Source organism: Callorhinus ursinus, unplaced genomic scaffold, assembly GCF_003265705.2.
Source record: "Callorhinus ursinus isolate GAN/ISIS: 27379988/994484 unplaced genomic scaffold, GSC_fseal_2.0 scaffold6, whole genome shotgun sequence".
Classification (NCBI taxonomy): Eukaryota; Metazoa; Chordata; class Mammalia; order Carnivora; family Otariidae; genus Callorhinus; species Callorhinus ursinus.
In genome coordinates, this window is record NW_027397068.1 from 72,833,877 (window position 1) to 72,847,181 (window position 13,305).

Here is a 13,305-nt window from a genome sequence, read left to right on the forward strand (position 1 = left end):
TTGGGTCAAAGTTTCTGTAATTGTGCTGTTCAGCTTTTCTTTATTGTAACTTACTCTTTTTCCTGCTCGACTTGTCTTTAATACTTTGTATCTGGCTACCACGTAGAGTTCCAGAAGAAAGTCTTGTCTCCCATCTCCCCGCTTAGCCAATCTGTTGCTCGTAAGCTCTAAAACTTTTCTGTTATTGTTGTTTTTTCTCTTAATTTTTATTTCAACAAGGTCTTCAGCTGATGAATATTCACAGCTGCCTGTGAATCCATCTTTGTGGTTGCTACAGCTTTCATCATTCCTACGAAGATAGATAGATTGTAAAGTTCTGCTCCGATTGCTCTGTTAATTCTCTTTCCTTGGGCCCAGTTTCTTTTGTTGGGAGTTTGTCCTCGTTTTCATGGCGTTGGCGCCCTTTTGATGACTGGGGAGTCTTGATTGTGGTCTTGGCGGTAAGTCTCGTTTTGGACACTTGTTGCCTGTCCTGGTGCAGCTGTGCAGGGTAGGGCTGGAAGCAGTTGTTGGATCTTGGCTCTAAATGGTTTGGGGGGAGGTTGGGGGATGGGCGAGGCAGGGCTCTGGCTGATGCATCTCTGTGTCTGCCCTTCAAATCTCGGGACTTTTCTGCCCTCCCAGGTATCACCTCCAGCCTCTGCCTGCCAGGACATAGCTGATAAACCCGTGTTGATTGCAGTTGGCCAAGTGCAGTATGTCCTGCTTGCAGCTGGAGAGAGGAGAGCTGGATTATTGATTTGGCTCTGGCAAATCTCCTTTCTCTGGATCTCAGTTTCCTCCATGAGAGAGGGCAGCGGCTGTCCTGGGTTTGAATTTGGACCCCTCCCTTTATTAGTTATTAGGTCCTTGTAGGCCTTAATTTCCTTTGGTGTCAAATCAGGGTGCTAGTCAAGTTTTTAGGGTTGGTTTGAGGAATTCAAATGCATTTCAGTGCCTCTCCCATCCTCAGTGTTCATAAACAGTGGTGGCGTGGCGGTGGTGATTACTTTCTGTCTGTAAGTTAGAGTTGCCGCCTTATCTTCATGATACTTTTAGCCGGTTACTCTGCACCCCCTGGATTCTCTCTGTATTAGTGCCTTGGGGTTTCTGCCTCAACCAGAGAGTGTTGCCTCTTTAGCCGTTTTCTACATTGGCACTCCATCAAAAGAGTCCTTTTGAGAAAGAAACGTTTCCATCATTTGAAAAAGTTTAGAAACCACTGGACTGTGCGATTCTCGGGGTCCATTTTGCATCCAAAATTCTGTGGTTCTGAGGTATGCATCCTTCAGGATTCCTTCAGTTGTGAGTTGCAGAAAGCCCAACTCAAATTCCCTTAAACAAGGAGGAGCTTGATGATAGGAGGTGTAGGCTTTGGGCGGATGCCAGATGCCATATGTCAGGCCGGCCCTGGGCCCCTTCCTGCAGTTTTCTTGGCTTGTCTTCCTTCCTGGAGTGGCTGCAGCAGTTCTGCCGTCCAGGGAAAGAGAGAGAGCCTCCTTGTTCATCTCCTGTCGGGGCTAAGAAGCCCCAGCTGACTTTTGCGTTGGTGTCAGTGGTCAGCAGGGGTCCCTTCTTAGCTCTCCCTGGCCTTCCCTGGATGGGGGTGGGTGGGTGGGTGCTGGATTGCAGGCTGTCTGTCGTAGGTGGGAATGGGGAACGAGAAGGCAAGCCGAGGTGGGGGGGATGGGTGTGCAGTCACATCCTCAGCTCCGCCGTTCTGCTCAACTTCAACAGCTGCTGTTGAAGAGGATTTTGAGGTGCCCAAAGCCCTGTGTCATCTGCCTATTTTCGTCTCTGTTAGCCAGTGCAGGGGGGCAGGTCGGCGTGAACCCTTCCCAGCGCGGGGGCGGGGAGGGGGTAGTGCCAGTTACTCGAGATCTGTGAGCGTGAAACTTGCCCTTCAGAGCAGCTAGAGACCTTCGGTGGGACTTTTCTGTTAGCTTTTGTGTGCTCTTAGATCCACTAGGGTAACTGTCCTTCCATAGACTCACGGAGGGCGGTTCCCTTGGGTGGAGGGAGCAGATCCTGACAAGTATTGTGGTTCACAGACGGCGGGGCGAGTTGTAGGAAATTAGAGAGATCGTGAAGGTGTTACTCTTAGTTTTGTTTTAAGGTATGGAGGCAAAGATTGCGGGATGTGGGAGCATCGGAAAGTGGCCTTTGACATCTAGTTGCCCGTGGGCAGCCTGGGAGGAAAGTTTTCAATCAGGGCCTTTGTGCTGGAATGCTGTAAATATTCCTCACACTTCTGTGTGTGCTGTAGGAACGTGCACACGGAGAGCCCACTCAGGAAGAGATGCACCGTTGGATTTTGATTGTGTGTAAACTTCATTTGTTGCCATCTGTAGGTTCTCTTCTCTCTGAAACCAGTTACATGTTGTGAAATGGTTTTGTACTGAAAACAAGAAACTCCCCTGACACTCCCTACTCTTTGCCCCTAGTCTGAAAATAGAAAACCAAACCGCCAGAATGGAAGTGCCAAAGAAGTGGATTCCTAGAAGTGACAGGGGTGCATCTCCACTGAGTCACCCTCATTGTTCCTCTGAGCTCTTTCGCCTGCTGTGTGCTGTACATGTGTTCCTCACCACAAACGAAGTGAGAAGCCAGCGTGGCTCTCTTTTCTGTCTTTGTTGAGGTGGCCTTTGGTTGACACTGAGGGTAGGAAGAGCTGCGGGCGGGACCCCTTTACAAGGAAGGGTGCACCTCTCCAAGGCCTTTCTGTAAGATGACCTACAAGCAGAGACCACGAAGGAAGTGCCTCACACTGGGGACCACGTATCAGCTGCTCTGGCGGGGAGCACGTGAGCACGCCGATGCGGCTGGGACATGATGGAGGGGCTAGCATGAGTGTCTGAGGGAGCAGAAGGAGAGGGCCGGAGGGAAGGGGGAGAAGCAGCTGGGGGCTCGGTCCCATAGGCCATTGTAGTGACTCTAGCTTTTTTATTCCAAGGGAGGTGGGAGCCCTGGGAGGATTTTGAGCAGAGGAGTGACATAGGGTGGGTGGTGGCCAAGGGAGAAAGCTGGGACTTCTGATAGACCAGGTAAGAAGTGACAGTAGAGTGGACCAGGGTTGTAGCAAACAGTGTGGTGAAGAGTGGTCCGAGTTGGATATTTTGAAGGTGGAGCTGATGGATTTTCTGAGGATTGCTTCTGGGATGTGAGGAGAGAAAGATGAGCACAGGGTTTAGTCTGTGCAATTGGAAGTTGCATTGCAAATAGAGTTGCTGTTTTGAGAGATGGGGAGGGCTATGGGAAAAGCAGGTTTAGGGAGAAGACAAGGTGTTGATTTGTCCATGTTGATGTTGAGATGCATCCTAGCATCTGACTGGGGAGGTCGAGTGGGCACCTAGAGCTGTGCCTTTGGGTTGAGGGCAGTGCCCTGGGCTGGGAATGTCCATTTGGGAGCTGCTGTTGTGTAGCTGGAAAGCACTGGAGCGAGTACTTAGGGAGTGGTGGAGGCCAAGTCTGGGGGACCCTGTTCTTAGAGGTCTGCCGGATGCTGGGGAGCCTGTAGGGGAAGCTGATGAAGAGCTGCCAGGGAGATGGGACGAGAACCAAGAGAGCGTAATGTTCTGGAAGCCCAGGGAAGCCCGGGTTGTAGGAAGCAAGTGGTCGGGTGTGTCGAATGTGGCGCGGTCAAGTACCACGAAGACTGAGAAGTGACCAGTGGATTTGGCAGCACAGAGGTCTTTGGTGATGACAACACAGGTTTTGGTGGAGAGGTGGGGGAAAGCCCAGTTGGCTTTGAGGGAATGTGAGAGCATAGGATGTGCACACAGTAGGGTTGGAGTTTGCTGTGAAGGGATCAGAGGGATGGGTGGGTGCCGCACTGGCATGTGGGTGCAAGGAGGAGTGTTGTAAAAAGTGGGATCTCTTAACAAAAGTTTGGTATGCTGAAGGGAGTGATCCCGCACAGAGAGAAAGATTGGTGACCCAGGGCGAAGGGAGAGAAGGAAGGAGAAGAGAGACAACACAAAACCTGGGTGCTGTCCCTAAACAGGGGACAAGTCTGGCAGCCGGGGCACCACGAAGGGCGGGCCTCAGGGAGGGGAGTGTGTGAGGACGGTGCAGGCAGACGGGTACATTTGATAGGGACGTGGAAGTCTCTGTTTTGGTTTCCCTAGTGAGCCAAGAAAGCAGGATATCTGCTCAGGGCAGCGGTTTAGCAAATGGCCGCCTTTTCTCTTCAGGTCATGTTTCAGTTGGTGACGCTTCTCCTGTGGCCGTGTGGGGGAGGGCCACGCGCTCTGAGGCAGGACAGGCCTTCTTCAAGTGCTGGCTTTGCCACTTTCCCAACTTGTGGCTGGAGGCAAGGTCGTGGACCTCAGAGAGCTGTCATTCTGTGTCTGAAGGGGGGCAGCACCTACCTGGAGAGGTTGGGTGCGGTTGAGGGACAGTGTTTGCAGATCATTCAGCAAAAGTGTGGGGCACGGGGTTGCCCAACAGATGTTTCCCTTATACTTCAGAAAAGGTCTTGAGGATGAGGTGAGATAATGCTGTTCTTTTGAAATGAACTCATGGTGGCGATGCCTGGCACTAAAGGGGTGCCCTGTGTGTTTCCTTTTCCCAGTAGGGTGTTAGGTTTTGCTGGGCTGTAGGTGCCGGCCTGACATTTGACCCCAGCATCTTCAGAGCAGAGACTTTTCTCCTGTGTCAACCGCACTGGCCTGGTGAAGACTGGGCACCTGATGCAGCGTCGTTGGTGTCCTGCAGCCAAGTGGACTGCCCAGCAGCTAGGAGGGCAGACTCCCCTGGTGGTTCGGTCTCTGCAGGAATGGCACTGGGGCTGGGAGGGTTTTCTGGGACACTGGTGATAGCTTACGAGGGGACTGAGCATTATGGTTTGAATTCTGTGCCGTGGGCTGGTGGGATGGCTTTAAAAGCAGTCGAATTCAGGCATCCGTATAATTAAGGACGTGTAGCCTGTAATCCAACTTTTCTTTATGTGTATGAGGAACAAAGTCTGTGAACATCCAGGTAATTACTCTGATTTTAAAAAAATCCTCACAGAGGGTTTAGGGTTGAAATACACAGGCCTGCGTCCTGATATCGTAGAGTTGACCCTAGCAAAAGTGCCGCGGGCCCAGCAGAGGAAGGACGGACGGTCCTTTTGAGAGGTTTGTGCTGTGGAGGGGCCCTTGCCAACTGACTAAGAACTCCACACCTTGCGTTGCAGTGGAGCCTCCTTAGGAAGGGTATGTCCCGTCCTTTCTCCGCTGCACCTCGGCCAGCGTTTTAGATTCGTCGGGCCTGTTCTGGTGGCAGCTGCTGGCTGCGTGGCCCAGGCGTGGGTAGGCCCAAAGTGGCTGTCTTGTCCTGGGAGATCCCAGGAGGCAGCAGGTGTTTGCGTGTGTGTGTGTGTTTGCGTATGTGTTTGCGCGCGTGTGTTTGCATGCATGCGTGTGTGTGTGTGTGTGTTTGCGCGCGCATGCGTGTGTTTGTGCGCGTGTGTGTGTTTGCGCGCGTGTGTTTGCGTGTGTGTGTTTGTGTGTGTATGTGTTTGCGTGCGTGTGTGTGTGTATGCGTTTGCGTGTGTGTTTGCGTGTGTGTGTATGTGTTTGTGTGTGTGTGTTTGCGTGTGTTTGCGCGTGTTTGCGCGCACGTGTGTGTGTGTTTGCGTGCGTGTGTGTGTGTCCTGAGCCCCCCCCCCCCCCGAGTCTCTGTCTTGAGCTCTCCCAGCTCCATGGAGATGGCCCGAGATAAGGGCCTGCCCCCTCCATTTCCTGGCCAGTGTTACGTGACATTCCTTTAGGAGGCTCTAAGCCAATGTACCTTTTTTTGTAAACTCCATTTTTAAGCAGCCTGAAGCCTTCTATTGATCAGATGAAAGCCTTAAATCCTAGTCCCTCAAAAGTTCAACATTCCTGGTCACGCTTTTCCTCACAGTGACTTTGTGCTGCAGCTGAGTTACATAGATGAGGAAGTCGGGGCTCGGGAGATTAAGCGTGTCCCACACAGCTGGTCAGGGTGGGGCGGGAGTCGGAGCCACGTCTGTGGGCTCCTTCCACTTCCTGTGGCACCTTCCTGAGTGAAGCTCACCTCCCTCTCTCTTTCACACGACCTCTGTTAGTCACTCATGGTGCTTAAAACTTTGCTGGGCCACCCCCTTGCCCATCCCCTAGTGCCTTAGGCTCTGGTGCTGACTTAGAGCCTTGCTTCCAGCAGGATCCCTCGTTAGCCAACTGGCTTCTTGCTCCCAGACCCTTTGTAACCACCCGGGAAAACCAAAGACTAATGTCTGGCGCTTTCTTGCCTTTTTTTTTTTTTTTTGGTGCAGGCCCATATCTGTATCCACAGCTTTGTGGGTTTGTTCGAATAGGAAGTGAAGTACTTCCTATATAAGCTTTTGCCATGCTGTGTCAAACTCATGTGTCCCCTGGCCTTGAGACCAGGGTGCAGATTTATCATGCCAAATCAGATTCTTCTCTTTTAGTGTCGGCTGCAGAAAGTTGTTGACAACAGTGGTTACATTCAGCTCTTGACATTCTGCTGCAAATGTCCATTTTGGAAATCCTGCCTCTTTCCACGCCCTCCTTTCCCCCTGCACGCCCCCTCCCCCCTTCTTAAGTTTAGGAGACTGTTCCAGATTTTTGAAGGTTAGCGAGCTGGATATATGAGCTGAGAAACTATCTGGTAATGATAAGGGGCAGAAGTGAGCCAAGCGATTTCCTGAATATTCTGCAAGAGGACTTGGATGCAGGCCAAAAATAGGAAAATCTTTTTCTGATATTCAGGTTGGAAAAACTTTTCCCTTGTCCCTAAAATTTTAGATTTGCTGCTCACTCTGGATTCAGAAAAACATTCCTCTAGCCAGTTACTGTGCTGTGTGAATTTAGCCCACATTACCGAGCTTTGTTTTTTTTTTCTTTTAAGAACCAAATTATAGATTCACACATGCTTATTAATTTTATTACTGATTCCATCATACCTCTATATGGCTTTATAAACCAATAATTAATTGTAGGCCAGTAATAAAAAGTTTAATAGCTTCATGACCATTACCGTAACCCCAAGACTCATGGAGTGTGAGGGAACTAAGGTATGTTTCAAGAGTGTGACTTTGTGGCAGAAAGCATGAAGAAGAGCACATGAGGGTTCAGGGGTCTGTTTTGTGTTGGGGGGAAGGAACTCAGTTTTCTAAGTTTTTTTTCCTCTAAGAGGTTGGGCATATCCTACATTTTACAGTGGAATTTTATGTACTGTATTTTAGATGTTAGTGGTTTTAAAAATGAAAGAAACCCAAATTCTAATTTGCAATATATTGCAGTTTTGCAAATACTCAGTGATGACAGAGAGGAAAACCTGAGAGGCGTCCCAGGAAGACACCAAGTTCAACTAGTTTACACATTTTGTCCAGTTGTACCTCTCTGGCTTTTTCTTTGGAATTTTCTTCTTTCGGACAGACATAGCGACCTCGTTCAGTGGAGATGGCCCTGCATTTTTCTTCATTAAGCTTTCTGGACTCTGGGCCGTTGTGTTGGTCAGCTGGTTTTGCGGCTTCCTCCCTGCCCCTAGAGGGGTGTGCTCTCGCCCAGGATGGGTTATGCATGCGGCCTTTGCTGGAGCAGTATTGGGAAAGTAGGAATGCCTTCCTGTCTCGGCTTGGTTGACAGTATGCTACTTGTGTGCCTCCTTCTCACTGGGAATCTGCCAACACTTTTCAGGATATTATGAAATTTAAACCAAATGAGGTTAAAATGGAACCTCTGTGCCACCGAACAGACGCGGACTGACTGTGGTAGTCCAAGCCGCTGTCGGTGGAGGCCGTGGGATTTGCAGTCAGGGGCCGACAGTTTGAAGCTTTCTTTAAGGGAAGGACTTGGCCTGTTTGCTCACTTTTTATGGTGAAATTAATTGTCCATGTTCAGGGCATATTTCAGGAGCAGAATTCACTTTAAAATCAGAGATGTCTTGAAGTCATTTGCCTTGTGTGTGATCTCTGCCCCCTCCCCTGTTCGTCCGCCGGATCTGAAGGAGTGATGGTAGGATGTTTCCCAGTTACTGGTGACACTGTTGGACTCTGGGTTGGGGTATCAAAGGGCAGCTCTCTGCCGAGCTGAGTACTCATTTTGAAGGAGAGTGAGTCAGAGATGAGTGTCCCTCTCAAGTGAAGTCCTCAACCAGCTTGGGTCCACAAAGGGGGGGCAAGGGCAGCTGTGGGAAGGGGGCCAAGGGGCCTGATAGCACTGGGTGAGGGAAGAGAGTTTGCAGAAGGCGGCACCTTTGGTGTGCAAAAGTGTGCAAAAGAGCAGCAGAAGTGGATGGGGGTGGAGAGCAGCAGGAAGTGTAAAATGTGGAGGAGAACTTGAGTTTGGAAAGTTACGGTCTCTTGGGCAGTGTGGCACGGGGCAGCCTGCATCTCACACAGGTTCACGGCGTTTCCTCAAGGGGCCATCCTCAGGTGGATTGGCTCGCGCAGACGGGATCTGTCATTTTAGTGGCATTTATTGTGACAAGATTTAAACTAAGTTCTATGGACTGTTTTGTCAGTTGCAGTGTTGTAAGTGAAACTATTTTCTGGGAAGTTAAAAAAAACTTTTAAGAATTGAAAATAAATGAGGCAGTTCACGTTGGTGGTTAAACACTTGCCCTTGGAGCTCAGATGGACCTGGCGCATTTCATAACTCCTTGACGTTGGGCAAGGGGCTTGATCTCCTGAGCCTGGGAATCTTTGGCTCCCGGGCCGAGGTGCTTGGGACGGTGGAAGAAGGGTGGGTGGCTTTGCTGAGAGAGCAGTGCCGTGCTGCCATCCTGGCCCCCCATGGCTTTCTTCCCGTGTTGGGGGTGGGGGAGGTCGTGACTGCCTCCAGGAGCTGTGTGGTTGGGGACACCTAAGAAGACCCATGTTGTGTGTGGGCTGTGCCAGGAGTGCTGGTGTAACAGCTGTGGGTCCAGAGGACTTACTGGGTCTACATGTGTGTCTAGAAGCACCAGGTGTGCACTGAAATGAATTTGAATTTTTTGAGAGTGGGAGGGGGACGTTGGCTTACTATGCTTTACACTCTGGAAAATGGGGTAGTATGGCAGGGATCTTGCTTGCTTTTGCTCATTTTCAAAGCCAAGGTTCTCACACAGATGGTGTGTCCAGAAGAGCAGTTCTACTGGGAATGGGCTGCCTCCTCTGAGGATGTTGGCCGAATTTCGCAGGGCTGCTGGGTGTTGTTTCCCATTGACCAGCTGCTTCCTTGGGCCTTTGCGGTTCGCTCTGTTCCACCTCCTCATGTCCCGCCATTTCTCTCGGAGCGGGTAGAGCCACAGTGACCTGAACACTTGATGCTTGAGTGTCAGAGATTCAAGGAAATGCCAGAGGGTGCTCGTACTGTCTTGCTGCCGGAGATCTTCATATTGCGGACACATTTCAAATGTGCACGCGCGCACTCTTGTGAGTGTGTGTGTGTGTGTGTGTGTGTGTACGTACACTACATTTCTACACAGCTTGCAAATATTTTCTTCCAGAGGTTTGGTGTAGTATAGATTAGAAACATGCTGCGGTCATTCCTTCCTTTTTAAGTGATGTGATGAAGGACTCTACACCAGCTGTTTCAGGTTGAGGTTGCGAGTGGCGTTGAAGGTGCCAGCCTGGAGGGGCTGCCCTGTGGTAGGTGGTTATATCAACCCCCAGAAAAAAGCCAGCACTCAAATACTTTCATAGGATCCTCATCACTCCTCACTCCCATAACTACTTACCATTTTGATAAATCTTGACAAAGCAATTATGAAATGCAAATAGAGAAAAGAAAATCGAATAGAGCAACGTTTTTCTTTCTGGGGACACTGATTTCCAGATAATCAAGACAATATTCACATTCTTTTTTTTTCATCTCTTTTCTGCTCCCTAAGCACACACTCTTTACAACTACCTTGTTTAAATACCACCTCTGCAAAATCAGCAGTGGATTTCTGTTTTTAAGAAAAGTATAGCATTTTAGGTACTGTGTGGATTTCTGTAGAGTTGATTCCTAGCAGTTGATTCATTCTAAAATATACCTTTACATACCTCTCTCATATACTTAGAATTGTAAAACACTTTCATGATGCCACTATTAAGGTTTTAGATTCGATGTCTAGTACCCAGAAAAATATAGTCTTGGCTCTTGAGTAAGAGATTAGCATTTTTCTTTAATTAACTGTAATCAATAGAAAAGTTTTACTAATACTCTGCAAATAAAAACACTAGCTTAAAATTTCAAGGAAAGATACACAGTGTGTTTGAGTGGCCTTACTTTGTTTCAAGCGCAAAATCAGAACTGCCTCCTTGAATCTGCGAAGCCCCCCATGTAGCCGGCCTTCCCCATCTCCTGGCCTCCCCCCACCTTGCTCCAGCCACATTGCCCTCTTTTCCGTCAGGGTGCTGGTAAGTTCATTCCGTCCGCAGGGCCTAGTCGTGGCGGTGGCTAGTCCATCCGCTAGAATATTCTTCCCATCATATCTTCCCCTGAGTTGCTCCTTTTTGTTGTTCGAGTCCCAGGGCAAATGCTACCTTAGAAGACTCCGTCTAAAGTAGGTCCTTGTTCATTTCCCAGCAGGCAAAATTTGGTTTTTGCTAGAGCACTCAGCATGCTAGTATGTGAATTTGTTTACCTGTTTATTTTCTCCCCCCCCCCCCCCCCCGACTGCGCAGTCTTGCGGGGGCAGGGATTTTCTGGTCTGCTTTGATCATTGCTGCACCCCTGAATTCCTCTGCAGGAAGTCCTTAAATATTTGTGAAGCAAATGAATAAAGGTTAGTGAAGGTCAAAGGAAACAGGCCTTTATTGATGACTTTCTCATGCCCGGTGGTACTTGGGTTATTTTCTTTTGCCTTTAGCCTTCCTGCCTTTAGGAGATAACTCTAAGGGGTTACTGATAAAGAAGCTGAGTTCAAAATGGGTGGTTGCCAGAGGGAAGAGGGGTAGGGGGATGGGCAAAATGGGTGAAGGGGAGTGGGAAGTACAGGCTTCCAGTTACAGAATGAATGAGTCATGGGGATGAAAGGCACAGCATATAGGGAATATGGTCAGTGGTATTCTAATAGCCGCCTGTGGTGGCACATGGTAGCTGTGGCGAACATAGCCTAAGGAATAGAGATACTGAATCACTATGTTGCACACTTGAAACTGAGGTAACATTTTGTATCAATTATGCTTGAAAAAAGAAGCGACCTTCAGTGGTAACTGCTTATGAGCCTGGCTTTACCTCAAGGCGGGCTCTGTTGGAGCACACCAGCCTGTTTTTCAGGTTCCCAGCCCTGGCTGTCAGAACTAGGGGAGCATTCTGCCACCCTGCCTGAGTGCTTTTGTGTGCTTATGTCTCTTTGCTTCTTGGCAGGTAAATTTGATCAGTCTCAAGCCCTAGGTTCAGGAGAGTGCTTGGCTCCTTGCCTGCCAACAACCCCACTTTTGGGGCTCCTCCCTTACTGGACAGGGCTATGGGGGGAGGGGAAGGCTGCCTCTAGGCAGGAAGAGCCATGTTGCCTAGTGTTTTGTGTGTGTCCTTGTCCCGAGGCCCACGGGAAGGGGGGCTCTGGGAAGAGCACTGCTACTTCTGTGAGCCAGCACTTTCTACTGTCAAGGTGGTACTGCTTTGGGGAGATACACTCCTACACTTGCTTGGTCTCAGGGCTTAGCAACCCCCCCTCTCTGGCCCTGCCCCACAACTCCCGAGTGGGCTGAACCTAAGCAATTCATATTTAACTTCTCTTCAGCAATGCAATTGAATTAATACAGTATCTTTGCATTTTGCAAGGAGCTTTTTAGTTACTTTCCTCATTTCCTGTCTTTAGCCTTGCTGAGGAAATGACCCCTATTTTACAAAACGGACAAAACATTCTCCCCAGGAAGAGTGGAGAATTGAGAATAATTGTTTTGACAGAACTGACAAAACCATTATTTTGTCCCAAGTATGCAGATTGACTCCTGAACAATTGACTCAGTATTTACTTTGCCAGAGGCTTGAACAGAGAGTGAGTTTTAATGCATGTTAAATGCTTGATGGAGTGGATCAAGCTAAAGTAAATTTTGTCCGAGTTTGAGTCAGATTGTTGATTTATCGCACAACTTCATCTTGTCAATTTTGGATCTAACCTGTAGCCGTAAAAGGTAAAACCAAAGAGAATTGTCTTTCATGCCATAACTCGTTTTTATATAACATAAAGTTAAAAACAGTCCCTTGGCTTTTCAGCATTCCAGTGTGATTGGAAGGGTAACTGTCTTATATTCAACATGATTCTTGAGCAGTTACTTATGAGAGTTGATATTCTTACATTGTAGAATTTGTAAGTATTTTGATGATGGTCAGTCTTGCGGCAGCGTCAGGGCGGATTGAACCAGAGCGAGGTGGTATTTAGTGGTTTCTGTCCTGGCTTCTATTCAACTTAACATAGCTTGACTTCAGTATTTTTGGCTGATGAAAGTATGTCTTCTAGGCTGTGGTAGTCTTAAGTAAATGTGGCTTGCATGTGAAACTAGGGGGAGAAGTTTAATTATTGGTAGATCAGTGACAGTGACAAATTGTTTTTCTTCCTTTCTAGTTATACATGGGAAGCTGTCGATACCAAAAATAACATGCTTTATAAGATCAGCATCTGTGGAAACGTGGATATTGCCCAGTGTGGGCCATCAAGTGCTGTTTGTATGCACGACTTGAAGGCGAGCAGCTATCATTCCGTGGGTAAGTAGAACTACCCTTAAATTACTGGGTGGACAGGATCCCATTTTTGTAAAAATGACTATAGCTGTCTACACATGTGCTTATATATGCTTATAATATGTAATATACATTTTCTGTTTTATCGTGGTTAAAAGTAACAATTTACATGTGTCCAACATGAGATCAAATTAGATTACTTCCATCTAGTGGAATAATGATCATGAAGAATCATGAAGAATTATGCACATTTGTACTCATTGATACAGAAGGCTGTTTCCTAGATGGCTCTGCTTTCTCATGTTTTTCTTAAACCTGGTCTGTGATCTACTTAAAAACGTGCAAATGAGGTGGCCAACTTACAGCTGTTTTATTTTGATGACTCATGCAGGGAGGCCACAGGGGGGCCTGTTGGTCACTGTTACTCAGGTTTTCAGAAAGAGGAAGGGGAATCTTCCTCTTGACTTTATTATAATATTTGACTACAGTATTTCTGGCTGATGAGAAAGTACAGTGTAACGGATGGGTACTGGATGCAGACAAGCAAGTGTCACTAGGAGGATGATTTGTGAAGTTGGCATGGCTGGACAAAATTTGAGAATGACCAAGTTGGGTTGGCTTTGAAAGCCAGGCAGGAGAGTTGATTTTTTCTGAGATGTAGGTAGTGGACCCATTATAGATTCTTTGTGACCGTAATGGG

The 13,305-nt window shown here is 48.2% G+C and overlaps 1 protein-coding gene across 2 annotated transcripts in view; it reads left to right on the forward strand.

Moving 5' to 3' along the window:
- Positions 1-13,305, forward strand: part of IGF2R (insulin like growth factor 2 receptor) — a 97,171-nt gene that overhangs the window by 6,917 nt on the left and 76,949 nt on the right. For both annotated transcript variants that reach the window (XM_073894181.1, XM_025866430.2), the window contains exon 2: positions 12,490-12,629. In XM_073894181.1, coding sequence (XP_073750282.1) covers positions 12,490-12,629 — 140 coding nt within the window. The remainder of the gene's footprint in view (positions 1-12,489; positions 12,630-13,305) is intronic.